This window comes from Macaca mulatta, chromosome 7, assembly GCF_049350105.2.
Source record: "Macaca mulatta isolate MMU2019108-1 chromosome 7, T2T-MMU8v2.0, whole genome shotgun sequence".
In the NCBI taxonomy this organism is placed as follows: Eukaryota; Metazoa; Chordata; class Mammalia; order Primates; family Cercopithecidae; genus Macaca; species Macaca mulatta.
The window spans coordinates 37,941,209-37,955,767 of record NC_133412.1 but is presented as its reverse complement, the minus strand read 5'-3'; the positions used below and the strand labels follow the sequence as shown (position 1 = coordinate 37,955,767).

At 42.7% G+C, this 14,559-nt stretch overlaps 1 protein-coding gene and 1 long non-coding RNA gene across 3 annotated transcripts in view; one reads left to right on the top strand and one right to left on the bottom strand.

Moving 5' to 3' along the window:
- The window catches only part of RORA (RAR related orphan receptor A), a 744,325-nt gene that overhangs the window by 632,065 nt on the left and 97,701 nt on the right, over window positions 1-14,559 (top strand). The window contains exon 1 of one of the 2 annotated variants that reach the window (XM_001100971.5): window positions 3,486-3,625. The exons of the other annotated variant lie outside the window; for it this stretch is intronic. Within the exon in view, the coding sequence (XP_001100971.2) occupies window positions 3,595-3,625 (31 nt within the window). The 5' untranslated portion in view covers window positions 3,486-3,594. Of the gene's footprint in view, window positions 1-3,485; window positions 3,626-14,559 lie in introns of those variants that run through there. 2 annotated transcript variants of the gene reach the window in all.
- Window positions 8,377-14,559, bottom strand: part of LOC144329909 (uncharacterized) — a 113,446-nt gene continuing 107,263 nt past the window's right edge. Inside the window, exon 4 of the long non-coding RNA XR_013395645.1 lies at window positions 8,377-12,964. This is a non-coding gene — a long non-coding RNA (uncharacterized LOC144329909). The remainder of the gene's footprint in view (window positions 12,965-14,559) is intronic.

Genomic DNA, 14,559 nt, shown 5'->3' with positions numbered 1-14,559 from the left:
ACCAATTTACTAATAATACTCCAGTCTAGACTCCTACAAAAATGCACCAGTCTTTTCCCCGAGGTGTTTTTGGGAACAACCTGGCATTAGAAGTGTCTCTCTACTTTCTCGCTAAATGACAGATTGAATGTGGAACCCAGCACACAGGAACACCACGTGGGGCTATGACCATCCTGGGAGACTGAGATGAGTTACATCTGTTTACAAGTATGTTGTATGCCTTCTTTTTCTAAGATGAGCCAACAGAAACCTTTGAGCTGCAAATTAATATATAACAAACTCCCATTCCTGGTAAAGAAGTCCCATTCTGTTTAATTATCTTCATGTAAGCAATATTTACTTTTTTTTTTTTTCAGAACACTTGGTAAAAAGAAAAAGAATATATTCCTTAGCATGGCGTTCTCCCTTACTCATAAGCATTTGTTTAATAAAATCCAGACAATTATTCCTACCTATTTATTGCATTTTAATGTTTTATTGTATTTCTACAATTGTATACTTTTTTTTTTCCTTGAGACAGATTCTTGCTCTGTCGCCCAGGCTAGAGTGCAGTGGTGTGATCTTGGCTCACTGCAACCTCAACCTCCTGGGTTCAAGCAATTCCTATGCCTCAGCCTCGCAAGTAGTAGCTAGGATTACAGGCATGCACCACCACGCCTGGCTAATTTTTGTGTTTTTGTAGAGATGGGGTTTCACCATGTTGCCCAGGCTGGTCTTGAACTCCTGACCTCAAGTGATCCACCCGCCTTGACCTCTCAAAGTGCTGGTATTACAGGCGTGAGCCACCATGCCCGCCTTTTACATGATTGTATTTTAATATACAGTGGATAAAAGTTTGTACTAAAATGTATCATTTATGGCTCCAATTTGGTATTACTGCAGGGAGATGTCCCTTCAATATGGCAGATGGTCCCTTTTACTCCTGATTGATCTGTTTGGTTGGGACCTTATAATGTCATAGAAAATGTGCATTTTGAGTGGTTAAAAAAAAAAAGTCTCTAGTTTTTACTCTCAAAGAGCTTTGTGTTAAGATAAAGAACAGTAATATAACCTGGGTTAAAAGCTGAAGACATTTAATAGAGGCATGTATTACAAATAGCATCTAGCTACATTGGAAGGTTAGGACTTCATATCTCAAATTCTGTTGCTCATTAGTTGTAGGAAGTGAATGAAATACATCACTAAAGGGCAAGGTCAGTATTACATTATTCTGGAAATGTCTTTGTTGAATAAATGTGTAAATATTTCAGATAAGTACTTGAGATTATATTTCTATTGGGGACATATCTATAGAATGAATGATTCTACTTGTAACTACAGGAGCAGATGTCACATTACATGTTGTTCCCAATGACTGATTTCATTTGAAATGATCTGGAAATAAATACTGATTACTAGTGATGTCAGACTATTCACCTTGGAGTCAGATGTCTGACAGGCAGGCTAGAGCTAACAGATTTGGTTATTTTGAAAACATTGTTTTCTAAAGCAGGATACTGTTTTAAAGTAGCATTGTGAATTCTCGGAGTTGTATATCTGGGTTCATTTGCATTGAGTATGGAAGAACATACTTAAGAGGATGCAATCTCCAATGGTTTTCCATCCTTTAACGATACAAAAGAAAGAAAATTGTACCTGGGACCTGCTTATAGGATAGTTTGGCATTAGTCACTAACACAAGGGAAATCAAGAACCAAATTTGAATGATGGTGTCAGTGTAACTGAGGGGCGTTGCCTCATTGGGAGATATAGTTGCATCATAGGAACATGGTGTGATTTAATTTCATAATTGTAAACATTACAGTGGGTATGGTTGATTCATTTGAAACTCCTGTCCACTTCGCTATGGCTGGACAGCTGAGTTAACATGGGTAGGTCCTGGGTTCACATTTTTACAATTTATTTTCTTTGTAGTTTTATTTGGGGAAAAAAATCTAAAAGAAAAAAAACTATATTAGAATGAATTTATCTGAAATCAAGCTTTTATAAAGCCATGGCTTGACTGAAGGACAATGAACTTTATTGACCTTCTAAATCAGAGCGCTGTATAAATGCTTGGAAGCCTCAATTTTGCCTTGAAAGGGGGCTGGGGAGGGAGTGTTGTATGAATCCTTGTTTTCTACAGTGCTGACTATCTGCTTGTGTTTTAAATTGTGGCCCAACTCAGGGGCAAGAGCAACTCACATGGAGAAAAAAATATGCTAGAATTATCCTTGTTTAATCATCATGAATGCAACAGCTAATAGCCATCTGATTTTTAAGTTGTGAGTGGAAACTGACCAACAAAATAAAGCAGCATGAAATTTCGCGAAGGAACCGCAATAGGTACGCAAACTTGGTTTTTCAGAATTTTTTCTGTTATGCTCGGTACTATAGACTGCCTGACCAAAGTTTTAAACAATGCAGATTCTGGGTACGTAGCATCTGAAATTCATCGTAAAGAGATTGATCTGTAAAATAATAACGTCATGATTTACAGTTCCATAAGGACAGTAAAAAGAAGTAAGCTTCAAAGTTTAGAGGGAATTAAGTCTCAGTTGCATGTTAAAATGTACAAAGTTCACCTTTAGAGGTCTTTATTTTCTGTCAAAAATACCACAATGTTTCATTTCTAGGGTATGAAAACGATAGCTTTTCCTACTTGTAGATGGGTTCTCTGGAGAGAGATGGAAGAGCCTGGGAATTTAGCGGCTCAAATCAGCTGGCAACTGGAGTTCATTTAGGTGATTCACGTACAATTTCCGGCTCTCCTTGCAGGTATCAGTGGTCTTGGACGCGGGGAAGGGGGTCGGGGGAACAGGTGTAGACCAGGACCTTGGTTATTCGTATAACTGCCAATATCCAAGGGTTGCCAAGGGTTGGGTGGGCGGAGTTCCCCTGCTCAGGCCGAGTCTCTCCAGAAAGACTTCGGAGGAGCTTACTTCACTCCCGGGACCGTCCCAGTGGCTTCGTTCTTCACGGCCCAGGAGGGGGCCGTACCTTCCGATTAGAGCTGGGGCGCTCTAGGAAATGAGGGTGACCGTAGCTCCCCAGATCAAACTTGTCTTTTCCATCAACGAGCTGGCGCATTCATCGCCTCCAAGGGCTCCGGGAAGCCAGCGGGAGAGTGGCGTCGGGTTGCGAGCCTCTTGCCCCACTGAGTGGGGGGAGAAAGTGGTCAGAGGCGCGTTCCGCGGGGCGCTGCGTGCAGAAAAGCGACCGGCGGCCACAGGTGATCCCGAGGGCGAGGGGAAGGCGGGCGCCCGGACGAGGGCCCGGGGCGCGGGAGGGCAGGCCCGGCCGGGGTGGGCCAGCCGAGCCGCCGCTGCTGCTCACCTGCCCGCGGGGGCGGGGCGGGGCGCGGCGCTGGGGCGCGCCTGCCTCCCGCCTCCCGCCTCCCGCCCCGGGAGGAAGCGGAGGGGCGCGGTGTAAACAGAGCGGCGGCCGTGATGTCAGCCGGTCACATGGAGCCTCTTATGGCTCGGGATGGCTCTCGGCGGGCGGGCAGCTGCGGCAGCTGCTGCTGTGGCTCGGGCGGCGGCGGCGCGGCGGCGGCAGAGGGGGCTCCGGGGTCGGACCATCCGCTCTCCCTGCGCTCTCCGCACCGCGGCTTAAATGATGTATTTTGTGATCGCAGCGATGAAAGGTGAGCCCGGGCGCCCCGCCGGGGCCGGGTGGGCTGGCGGCTCCGGGGGGCGGGGAGGAGGGCGCGCAGGGGGAGGGGTGGGCGCGCCTGCCCGAACGCACGTACTGCCCGGGGCTCGGCGCGGGGGCCCCGCCAGGGCCTTCTGGGCCACCGCCGCGGCGCCACCTGAGCCCGGCCACGGGATCGGCCTGCCTCCGATTGGGGGCAAAGGCGCACGGGGTGGATACCCCTGTGCTGCCCCCTCCGGCTCCTGTCAGTCTCCTGGGTCCGCTTGGCACCCAGCGGGGCTCCCAAAAGAAAGTTTGCCGGGAGTCGCCGCGCTTCGGGAAGGAAGGGGAGGGTCTGCGGAGTTCAGAGGAAGCCGGGGACGCCCGCGGCCGGTCCCCAGGGCCCGCACCCCGGACAGCTCCGGCCTAGGTCGGGGAGGCGCCGCGGCCGGGCAGGGCCGTGCTTGCGCGCGGTCGCGATGTCATCCCCGGGGACTGGTCAGCGCCCCAGGCCTTGCGCCCTCCCCTGCGGTCCCGAGCTTCTTAGCGGCCACGGGCCGGGCAAGTGCCGCAGGTCCGCTCTGCGTCCCGCGCTGTGTCCCGCCGCGGCCACTTCCGAAAGCGCGCGGGCCGGAGCTAGACGGGCGCCTCGAGCGTGCCAAGACGCCCTTGGCGGCCCAGGGAGCAGAGGCGCACCCCCGCTTGACACTTTGGCTGGTGGATGGAGGTGGGGAGGAACTCGTCAGCCCACGAGATCCGCGGGCAGGGGCGGAGGTTAGACCGTGGTGAGGGCCGACGGGCGCGGGTTAGTCGCGGCCAAGCCTCCCGGCCCGGCCTTCAGCCCTCATCAGGACTCCGTAGCCGGGCCGGGGGCGGGAGGGGAAGGGGATCCGGCTGGAGGGAGGACTGGTTCGAGGTCCTCTCAGGTGAGAAGGAGAGAAACCGTGGCAAGTCAGGGAACTTTCTGATGGGAAAGCTAAAGTTTGGAGGTGTGCAGGAAGTCGCCTCTGCTGCCGGAGAAACCGAGACTCGCTCTTGGGACGGTTGCAAACAGCTCCGGAGAAACTCAGCCCGCAGCACGCCGCCCGCTTGTGCGCCCGCAGGTTCGTCGCAGTGGATAATCTGCCCGAACGGCTTGGCAGGCCCAGCCGCCAGGCTTGGGGATTTAGAGCCCCATCTTTTTGTGGCGGACGCGGCTTCCCTAATGCGCAGCAATTGTGCAGACCCAGACTGTCCTGCGGGTCCTGCCCACCCGTGCGGGCGCCAAGCGCTCGTTCAACGTTTGCTAGGTTCGGGTTTTGTTGCAATCTGGAATGAAGGACACCAGTTCGGTATCTGCGCTGGGTTTACTTTCAGATCACCGAGCTTTGCCTTTCTTCACTAGAGATTGGGTGGCATCTCTTTTATTAATTATTAACAGGCCGAAACGTTCTGGACGTTAAGATGAGCTACTTGAGATGAAATCTTTCTATATAATGTGCCCACAGCAAATCTTCTCTTTTCCCCTGTGGCTTGAGGGAAATGGGATTTAATCATTTGTGGAATATGCAATTCATATAAGTAAAAGAGAGGAAACCTCCCGTGATCCGCGCTCTTAAGCCCCTAAAATTATTTGGGAGGAAAAATTATTAAGGTTTCTTACCGACTTCTTATGTTAAAAAATATATTTATTCTCCCCTACCCCCCCCAAAAAAAAACACTTTTATGCTATTCCTGCATTTCATTAGCCCTGTAAGTGTAAAACGATTTAAATGTCCTCTGCAGCTAAAGCATTTTTTTGGTCTTTAAATTATAAAATAGATTTCGCTATTTGGAAGATGTCAATGCCAGTCTTTATCCACTTTGTCTAATATAATTTGTGTTGATTGGAGGAAAGGCAAGAGGCTGAGACATTTTAAACTGCTTTCTCCCCTCATGAACAGTAACCACCCACCAAACAATAAGGAAAGTACGTTTTAATATTTTTATTTAATGTTGATGTTTCCTAGTACATAGGCTTTTGCTTTTGTAGTTCTACAAAGTGAAGTTCCATACTATCCCTTACTAATAGAATAATGAGAATCACACACTACCCCCACATTTGTCTTGGAGTGACGTCTGTCTGCCATAAAATAATAGATTCCTAGTATTGTGCTTTGAAAAAAGTGCCTCAGAAGTACTGGCAATGCATTTTTTCTATAAACTCAGCTGCCTGAGAGAGAGAGAGAGATAGGGAGAGGAAGAGAGAGAGAGAATGCATCTGGACAAGTAGAATATTTCACTCCCAATATCATAACATCCTGAATTTTAATGGGATTATTTGGCTTTGTTGCAAACTTAAGCTGAAAAAGAAAATAGTTTGTGGGAAAGTGAGGGATGCTGTAAATGTTTCCATATCAGATTTAAGGGGAAAAAACTGGCTTAGAATCTTATTAAATACTTCCCTGTCGCCTCTCAGTTTTAATAGTTAAATTGGTTCCATGTGTAAGAGAGTTTGTATAATTAGATTTTACGTGCAAAACAAATACTATTTACACTATAGCTTTTTGGTATGTGGATGCATGTGGACAAGGGAGGAGGGGACAAGCCACCATAAAAGAGAAAGATTCTCTTTGTTGGCTGGTTTACTTGTTTTTTAAACATCATTAAATCGGGCCCTTTGAACTCACCAAAGAAGAAAATCCTTCCTCTGCATTAGTTGACAAATAAGTTCAGGCTTAGTTTCATGCTCAAATGTGATAAATCTTCTTTTGAGCAACTCTAGTCTCATCCTTTAATTTTGCTTTTGTTTAATTAACAACAAAATTCCAATACCATTTGGATTGCTTCTTGGGCAAAAGGAGAGAGCCAGCTATAACATTTATAATCAGGGGAGCACTTGTTCTGCTCATCATAAAAGTGCATTGGCCAAATGTCACGCGGCAGCAGAGTACTGAAAGGAAATGTAAGAGCTTCATCAGTTTCAGTAGATTATATACCCCTTTGCTTCATATGAGTGCTCACCCGGTGTTCGTGTAAATGGAGTTATAAGAGCACAGAGAGGCTTAAAGGGAATTTCTGGCCCGTAGATTCTTCCTCCGGCCTGATTCATGTGCAAATGCAAGACTCCTCACCACTTTGAAAATACTGTATGTGTCGGTAGTGTGTCCAACTCTAGTAAATACGATTTTATAGTTTTGAAGAACTCGGCCTTTCTTTTTACCGAATGAAATTGGAATTCGATCTCTGATCTCATTGTAAGGACACTTTTCCTGGTATCCCTTCACTGGGATTTTTGTACCATTTTTGTTACCTGTGATGGAAAGGATTGGGAGAAGGTAATGGCTGGATCTTGAAAAGAGAAAACCCAAATGATTGCCACTACTGAGCAGAGTGCTTGTCTGGCAAGAAGGGATCAGTTCTTTTAAAGACAAAGAGGATTTCTGAATCCATTTATCCATGGGAGGAGGGAGAAGCCTGGACCTTCCATGAAGCAGACAGTATTTTAAAAGCACCATTTTCATGGGCAGCCTCTTGGTTTTATATATTTCAATCACATTACTTGGGATACAAAGCAACATCATGCACAAGTAAACCCTTTTGCCCTCGATTTGAATTGAGAACCGTATAATTTATTTAATGCTGCCCAGTCATGAAATAATGTAGTTTCTAAACAGAAATAGTCATTTAAAAATATACAATATGTCATCTAAACCTTCGCTCTTTAATTTGTAGTAGATATACTTGTAAATATATTAATTCTCATTAGTGTTCTTTTTCTCCTATCTTTCCCTCCCACTCAAGTGAGACACAATAAAAACGAATGAGATCAGCAAGGTGATATTTGCAGAGCACCTACAATAGCACCCAGCTACTTTGGTATTTGCTCTGGGGTACCTAGGAAAATAATATTTATAAATGACCATTTACTGGGGAAAAGAAGTTACTGGATAGATGGATGGATGGATGGATGGATGGATGGATGGATGGATGGATGGATGGATGAATAGATTTGCAGAGGTAGATGTGGGGTTCAGTTTTCTTAAAAATCTCTTAAATTATAGGGATCAACAAAACCGCTTATATGGAACAAATTTCCTAAGAATACTCTGTCATGGAAATGTTTTCTGCATACATTTTAACTATTTACAGCATTTATTAGTAAGAAATCAAGGCTGCCTTTATATATTTCATATTTAATAATTTTTAAAACCATAATTAGGCACTCAGAGTCAGCAGCTACACCATTTTTATGTTTCTCTACTTAAAAAACAGTTTTTTTTGGAGCCATCTACCAGTGACAACTCAGGTGTGAGTTAACATTTGATGGTATCTCAAAGACCACATACAGACCCTCTGAGGAATGATTTACAAGTTCTGTCTCCCCCATCTAGCTATTCTACTGAAGATAACTCCCTTACATCCCAACCTTTTGACTCATGAACTGAGAGAGCCGTAGTCAGAGCTTTTTTCTATCCGTCAGTATTTTGTGTGACATGATAGAACATGATTTTTCTGTTAATTGTCAAGAGATAGGAGGTCTAAATAGATGGATGATAGCATGTATTAGCCAATGGGCAAAATGCAAGGAAGCAGCTGAAATCTTTGATTTCTGGATTCTCTTTTTGGAATGAAATTTGTTAGCCCTCATCATATTTTCAGGAAATAATACGATAACTTTAAAAATCTTTGCTCCTGTGGGTATAAAAAACGTCAAGTTTATTCCCTAGGTTTGCCAGTTATTTCGCTTTTTAAAATGTTACTGCTTCTGAAGTTTACTAGACATTTCATAAACAAATAGGGAGATGATGCTAATCTATATTTATTTTGTGCTTTATGGTTTACAAACACTCTGACACCATGTAATCCTCCATAGAGAGTCACTGATAGCCCCATATTTTTTAGCTGAAGAAACTGAGGTTCACAGAGGTTGCATTATAGCCTAGCTTTTCCAGCTGATACATGGTGAAACAAAAACTACAACCCTAATTTCTATCTTTCTATCTTCATGCCTCCCCTGGAGGAAGCTGTGAAAAACGTCCTGGATATAACTTTGTCTCTAGTTAGTGGAAGTTATAACTCTGGCATTTATATGGGAAAAAAAAATAGATCCAATTATGTAATGCTTTGCTGAGCCTAATATCTTTAAATTACTATTTAATAAAATCAATTTGGTGTACAAATGGGGTTATTCTTATTTGCTTATCATTAGCTCTCTTCATCCATGATTTTCATTAAGTCTGCTTGTTGTAAGAGGATATGAGTGAAATGTAAGCATTATTTTCCTCGAGAATACAGAATACCACGAAGTACAGCTAACCTGTGTAACCAATCCCCATTAAGATAGAATTGAGAGATACATCTATATGTCCCACTTACCTTAGGCAAAGGGAACATTCACAAATGCATCTTCTAATTTTAATGTGACTTTGTGTAGTATAAAACTTACGCATTCTCGTGCTTGTGAGTGCTGTCCTGTTTGTTTACATGACAGTTTAGGGGCATGATTGTAGATATATTCTTGAGAAATCATTTGTCTTTTAGAAAATCACCTGAAGTCTAAAAGTTTTCAAGTAGATCTGAAAAAGCTCATTTCTCACTTAGTGGGGACTGGCCTTAATGACTGCTGGATTAAGGTGTGTTTGTCTGAAAGCAAATAAGGATGATTTCAGTCTCAGACGAAACCTTTAAAGTCACTCAGATGAATGTCCCACTGGGATTTGGACCCTGCCCACAGTATTTCTGCCAAGTAGTTATCTGGTTATGCTTGAACACCTCCCACAAGGGGAAACTCACGATCTTTAAAGGTAACTTATTCCATCTTGAATTAGAAAAGTCTTATATCAAGCATAACTCTCTCCTTTGTACTTTTAATCCCTTAATTTTGATCCTTTCCTTTGGGGCTGTACAGAACACATTTAATCCGTCTTTCAAATGAAAGACTGTCAGTCATTTGAAGACAAGTAGTATAACACACACACACACACACACACACACACACACACACACACACACCCTAACACGTAATCTCTGCTGTCCCTCTCCAGTCCTTTTTGCTGTAAGTGTGGTTCTGCCTTCCCACAATCTTGGTCAGTTTCTTCCTCAAACACACTTCAGTTTGCCTAGAACCACTTGAAAGTTTGATGCCAAAAATGGACCCCAAGTGCCAGTTGTGATATAATTGACTTGGCAGTTAACCCAGCACATAGTAAAGAAGAAGCTGTGACTTAAAGATGAAAAACTTTTGTTTAAAATGTTTAAAGATAACGTCAGCTAGGCTGTATCTCTAGCACTTCTCACCACCGGTCTTTGTGGTATCATTGTTTGTGAAAGTGGACTTTTGAACTGTTTAGGAATACCTTTAGTTCCATTTGAAGTTGATTATTAAGTATCCAGGAAAATCAAAGATACTACAAAAATAATTAAAGGAACGTTAGAAGCATTTGAGGTATTTTTCTGCCGCGTGTCAGATATGAGATAAGGCTGCCCTCTAGTGGTTACTCGCCCATGGACAGCTAAACCCATAATGGTGCCAGTGAATTTCCCATCAGGCTAGTGGGAAGGTCAAAGGTTGTAGTTATTTTCTCAATTGGAATGAGACATTCTACACCAGATTCAAAAGTTTAACTCCTTGTTTTTCATGGTTATCAGAAATGTAACTGTGGAAGAGATACTGAATTTTTAAAGTTTGCTTTGGCAGGAAGTAAAGGAAAACATTTTTTAACTTAAGATAAAGCTGATTTATTTGCTGTTTGGCTCAATATTAAATTTAAGTGAAATTTGGTTTGTGAGTAAACAATTATTATGACATTTATAGTAATCCTTGTATTTTTTTAAGTTTCAACCTCCATTCTATTTCCCAGCCCTTGAATATATTTTAAAAAGAGGTCGTCATTTGATGAGCTAAATTCAGCATTTCCCCTTTTTAAATCTAGAGCTTTTCTTTTTCAAAAATGATAAACATTTAGGAAAAAAGTAAACTACAGTAGCTTTTGGGGTAATAAAACAATTTTAAACATGGATGAAAAAACTATTAACTCCTTGGTTTCTGAAGATTTATGGTTAGATCATTTGGTTCACTTAAGTATATACAGTTTGCCTAAAAAAGAAGATAGAGGATATGTCAGAAACTGCATGAGGTAGCAACAAGCATTCAGTTGCATAATTTATAGGATAAATAGATAATACAAGTGGATTGTCGATTTGAATTTTGGTGTTGTAACAAGTGTGAAACAATCTGATTTCTGTGTTGGAATCTAAGGGATAAATACAGATCTTCCTAGTTGCTTAAATGTTATTTGTTCCTGATGCTACACAGAGGTATAAGAATGCACATTTATATGAATTTTGCATTGCTGAAGAAGTCAAAGCTGATCTGAGCTAGAATAACCAGGGTGGTAATAATGACAAATAGTCACCAGGCTTGTAAAGGATAACAGTGCTTACCTGTTCCTATTAGAAAGATGAAATTGCAGCATTTCATGAAAAACAAGGGAAAAAGCAAGGAAAACCTGCTGTTTGAACCTTTCTGTCATAGAAATAAGGCAGTGGTTCAGAAGTGAAGACTTGTGGTTAAGTTTCAGATCAGTTATTGAAGCCAACCGTTTTACAAACTGCGCCACCCAGAAGTGTGATTCTTTTACCACATGAGAAGTATTCTCTTTTTCACAGAATGTTATTTTCATTTTTCAGTTGTTGGAAGGGTTTTTGTCTCCTTTTTATTTGTTTATCTCACTTCAAATCTTCCGTAGAACACTGGGTGAAAATAAGTAAATACATTTGTTTCAGCAAATACTTAAGTGCCTATTGTGTGCTAGGTAATTGAGGTACCACCTTTGTGCTCTTATAATAGAGCTGAGACACCTTCCTCCCAATCAAGTGTCTTAAGCCATGAATCAGCGTTTAAAAAATGCACTGAGAAGTTGGCAGCCACACTTAGTCAGAGAAGGCTGCTTTATGACTGTTGGGCTTATAGGTTTGCATTTGCTATAAGCTACATGCCATTTAAAACAAAGGAGATTTTTGTGACATGCCAAATAACGCAATGATGAACATGATTTGCTTCCACATAAGCCATAAGTTAGCTCTAAAATCCTGCCTGAAACAGTGGGTCTGAAACTGTAGAGTACATCGCATATCCAGAGAGTCTTAAGAAGGCAGATCCCTGGGTCTCCCCCTGAGTCTGATTCTGTGTCTGGGGTGAGGCCCACAAAGGCGTGTATTTACACAGCATCTCCGATGTTTCTGATACAGCTGGTCCTTAGGCCTCACTTTGTGAAGCTCTGTCCTAGCCTGTCAGAGCTGGGTGGACCGCAAAGTCCTCCAGTCCTTTAGTGGTTCCCAAATGCCGTTGATCTTCACGGTCATCTGGGAAGCATCTAAAAAATAAATGCCGTTCTCCAGCAACACCTGCACAGATTCTGCTTCCAAAAGCCTAGGGGGAGGCCAAGGAATCTTCTTTTGTAAAAGATCCTCTCTTGAGAACAAGACGGGTTTGGGAACCACTGCTCGGGGCTAACCCATTCCTCTTACTCATGAGGAAAGAGAATCTCAGAAAGATAAATTATATTAAGGTAACCATTCACTTCCCTTTAGTTCACTCCCTTCGGCATGGAAGAGGTGCCAGATGTGAGCAATTTCTGGCGTTGTTATTAACACACTTGAAATATTTTTCTGTTAACTTTGGCCTTGCTATCAACCAGCATGCAGAAGAAAGAGGGCAGACCATTACCTCAAATCTCTTACCCCAAGTGGCCCAAACGGGAGAGAACCCTGAGGCTGTTTTGGTGCTGGAGGCGGCTGTGAGACTTTTCAAATCCTACACTCCTTTTCAGCATAAAGTCTTGTCCAGAATCCCCAGCCTCTGCATGTGACGTAGACACAATGCATTTTAGCCTTCAGTGTGTGCCTGGGCTGGGTCTTGCCAATATTGTGACCACTTAGCAGGAGCAGGCTAGGAGTTCTACTGCAGAAGTCAAGGCCAACTCAGTGGAAACAGTGATGTCTTTTCAAGGTTGCTTTATTCAGCAACAAAGTAAAGGTTTCAGTGCCCTGGAAGCTGATCAGGGCTTCCTGTTTAGCACATGGCCTTTCTCAGGCACTGAGCATCTGCTGTGTATCTGCCAGTGTCGAGGCTCTGGAGGTGACGTCCAAACAGGGGAGACCAAATGCTGCCTTCATGCAGCTTAGATTCTAATCTGGTGGGATAGATCAAAGTAGACTTCCTCTGGCTGGTGTGGAGAAGGACCATGTGCCCGCTTCCATACTGCGACACCAGCCCCCTTTTTCTTTTGAAAATGCTGGTGTGTTATCTCATTTTTGTGGCAGATGTGATGCTGGCAGCCGAGGGGACAGCAGTTATCGTGTCAGTCTCTGGTCTCTGTGAGGGTACATTCTGGTGGGAGAGGTAGATAATACTTAGGTAAACATATCAATGAACTAGATAAATGCAGATAATGACAACAGCTAGGCCAATGTAAAAACAGTATAAAGGTTTAGAAATGCTTATGGCCTCATGGGTCAGCATCAGGGAACTGAACCAAAAAATTTTCCCAACTGATGGTGAACATGTTGCAATAGACCTCATAGGTCATCTGCTCCCAACCTGGTCTGCACATTAATCTATCTGGAGAGTTTTTAAAAGATATACAAGCCTTGGCTATGCTCCTGCAGATTTCTGACTTTATTGGTCTCAAGGTGTAAAGCTCAAGTATTGCTACATTTTTACAGATACTCAGATAATTCTGGTTGAGAAACCTCTGAAGTCCAACACCCTCACTTTACACGTGAGTCACCCTGTCTGCAGCGCAGCAAAACAATGTTGAGTAGTGGAAACCCCCCTACATAGGGTAGGGGACGATGAAGACATGGGTTCTTGTCCCAGATCTGCGATGCACTAATTGTCAGGTTAAACCTCAGTTGTTCACTTTCCCTGTTTTTAAAGCTAAAGGGTTGGACTTGGTAGCCACCAAGATCTTTTCCATCTCTACCATTCTCTGAAAGTGTTTCTATTACAACAGAAACATGGTCTAGTTTCTTGTTTGAGACTTGGGAGAGGCAAATAAATGCCTCCTACTTTCCTTATTCCCTGTCTCTACCCTTAATTGCTATAGGTGCTTCGATCAGCTAATCAGTTCCTTTCGGCAGTGAAAATTTAAGGTAGAAAGAGGTCATTGCTTTATGCTATTTAAATAAATTTAAGAACAAGCCAGTTTTCATTAGTATTAATAATAAATATGCCCAGACTTAGTTCTAGAAAATTACAGTCATACCTTATTTATCAAATTCTAGCCCAAAGCTTTTTCTGTTTTTGATGGTTGATTTAAAACCAAGGGGCGGGGGCTGTTTAAAAATGGAAACCATGGAATAGCCTTAACCATTGCACACCACGTAATTTTATTCTTTACCAAATATTCCAGGCCAACAACCCAAAGAAATTGAGTCTCTCCCAATGTATCGTCTGCAGTTTATTAGCAAGCAGAAACAATGTATCTCTTGTGATGCCATCTTATTTTATAAAAAAGAAAGAAAGAAAGAAAAACTGAACTAAACTCCAGCATGAAAAAATATCATTTAACTTCCTCATTTGAGACCTGGCATCTTTAAGAACTTGGATTTCATTGAAACGTTTGTTCAAAAAGACAGCAGTTCATTATAAACCACCATGGTGTGATGTAAGCACCTTAAGTTTATTTCGTTGTATGGAATTTCCCAGTGGGGTTTGATAATATTCAGCAGTTTGAGAAGCGATAAAGGAGTTTGAAAAGAAAATCTGATGGGAGCTGGTAAATGAAATTAGAGCCATATCTTTTTCAACAGAGATCTTTACAGATTTGCATATTGCCTAGTTTGTCTGTATATATTTAAGAAATTGTACATACATTGCGTTCACAGGCACATGTTTGCCCTAGACACAAGATTATGAAAAATCATCTTCCTCTCACTTAAGTAGCATCCGTAATAGCAAGCCACTTTTGAAAATGATATTGT